The sequence below is a fragment of the Austrofundulus limnaeus genome, unplaced genomic scaffold (genome assembly GCF_001266775.1).
Source record: "Austrofundulus limnaeus strain Quisiro unplaced genomic scaffold, Austrofundulus_limnaeus-1.0 Scaffold451, whole genome shotgun sequence".
In the NCBI taxonomy this organism is placed as follows: Eukaryota; Metazoa; Chordata; class Actinopteri; order Cyprinodontiformes; family Rivulidae; genus Austrofundulus; species Austrofundulus limnaeus.
Genome location: NW_013952853.1, coordinates 287,398 through 289,491, shown reverse-complemented (window position 1 = coordinate 289,491; position 2,094 = coordinate 287,398). Strand labels below are relative to the sequence as shown.

At 36.4% G+C, this 2,094-nt stretch overlaps 1 protein-coding gene across 1 annotated transcript in view; it reads left to right on the top strand.

The window, feature by feature from the left end:
• The window catches only part of rtf1 (RTF1 homolog, Paf1/RNA polymerase II complex component), a gene marked incomplete at its 3' end in the record, with an annotated part of 31,389 nt that overhangs the window by 10,538 nt on the left and 18,757 nt on the right, over positions 1–2,094 (top strand). Inside the window, 1 exon segment of the mRNA XM_014025009.1 lies at positions 1,742–1,943. Within this exon segment, the coding sequence (XP_013880463.1) occupies positions 1,742–1,943 (202 nt within the window).

Genomic DNA, 2,094 nt, shown 5'->3' with positions numbered 1-2,094 from the left:
TCTTTGTCTGCAATGATTAGACATGTTTTTATTATTGTCATTAGTGATTATCTCAATTTCAGCTAAAAGAATTGACAAAATCCTACACACTGTGCCTTTAAATGTTCATCTGTTGTTTTGTTGATAAGGTGTGTGTTCACTAATCTCATCATTTAAAAACACATTCTGTTTTAAGATGACCCATGACACAGGTCATTTAAAATACAGTTTTATTTTTAACATGTTGTTGTGTGTCTGAACAATAAGTTCTGTCCTGTTCTGTCCATTAATCACAGTTTAATCATGGCACATAAAGACAGGTAAGTACACAATTAGACTGTCAAAAATATCTTAGATCCCTAAATAAAAAATGAGAATATATAGTACTTGAATAAATCAGTGTTAAACAGAATATATTTTCCTTCAGCTGTAACAATGGCTTCATGAAGACCTTCATCTGAACAAAACACAAAGCTACAACTTCAGAGTATTACCAAGGATCTCAGTTTATTTCTCTGTAATCATCTGCAGCTGATTACAGAGATTACAGAGATTAYAGCTGAGACAGCGTCTTTAGTCCAGACTGCAGCTGGTTTCAGTAACAGGGTATCCACGGGTTGTAAAAAGTATTTTAAAAGGTAGTAACTTCAGAATTTCTGTATATACCCTGATTAAAACCTTTTTTAATGCACGGTGACTGTTGTCTGATCACAAAATCTGCTAAAGATGAAAAGTTGCAACAAATGCTAACAATGCCTAAGATACTTGTGTATTTATATGAATCAGAATAAACGTAATGCAGAGTTCTCATGATGATTTGTTAACTTTACAGCTGAGAAAAGTTACGTATGAAACTGGTGTTAATCCGTCTGAGTTGAGAGGAAAAACATTGATTATAAAGGAGTTAAATCAGAGTCTCCTCACTCTTTATGCAGACTGTTTCAACAGCTCTGTGCTCATCAGACTTTCAACTTGACATGATTTAATTTATTTACTTTTTAAGATCTGTTGGTAAAAATGTTTTCATTAGAAATTGGAGGGAAGCTTCATTAAACATACACGTTTTTTATTTAAAAAATCAGTGAACAGTTCATTATGACTGATGATTTATAGTGAGAAACATAAATTTTATATTTCTGCATGAATATGTTGCCATAAGACGTCTGAAAGATGTGAAATGCTTTTGTTTTTTCAATAAAAGACTGAAAAACTTGGTTGTACTGATCAGTATTTTAAACTTGACCTGTTGTGTAAAAGCACATGGCTTTAAAGAGAAGTTGAAAAGTAGTGTACCACAGAAGGTCTGTAAGATCTGAAAGACATAAGAGAAGTTAAACAAGAGATGTGAGTCAGCTGAGTTTGTGTGAAAAAATAAAATAAAACAATAGTGTGCCATCATGTTACAGCACCAGTAACAGCTGTGATTGTCAAGTAGAAATCAAATACAACTGTTTGTKTTGTAAAGCTGCTACTCTAAGTTTAATGTACACTATTTGTTTTAAATAATAACAGTATATAAAATCATTAAGTTTAAGAACAAAACAGCAGCTTTAAATTAAAAGCAACACTATCAACACTTTGTTCACCATTAACACCAGACCCACCCAACACTGGACAGATAAAACATCACTGTGCTGCTAAATGTCTTCACAAATACTCACTTTGAGCTTTTAAAACCTGAAATAAAGAAGATATGTTAAACTTTGTGCTGCGCTGGTTGAAGCTGGAGTCAAATCAAAGCTGTCCTCTTTCAAACTTTCAGGAGAAGTGTCAGATTCAGACAGCAACAGTTCTTCATCCAGCTCGGACTCGGACTCTTCTGAAGACGAGGTGTTCAGGGACGGTTATGATGACGACCTGATGGGGGACGCTGAGGACCGAGCTCGTCTGGAGCAGATGACGGAGAAGGAGAGGGAGCAGGAGCTCTTCAACAGAATAGAGAAGAGAGAGGTGCTAAAGAGACGGTTAGTCACTGTTCTGTCCTCACAGCAGGTTTTCAGCTCGCACAGCCACACAGATCCAACGAGACCAGGTGTGGGTCTTCACCAGGGGGTCCTCCCAGTTTCACATGTCCAGGTGTGGGTCTTCACCAGGGGGTCCTCCCAGTTTATGTCC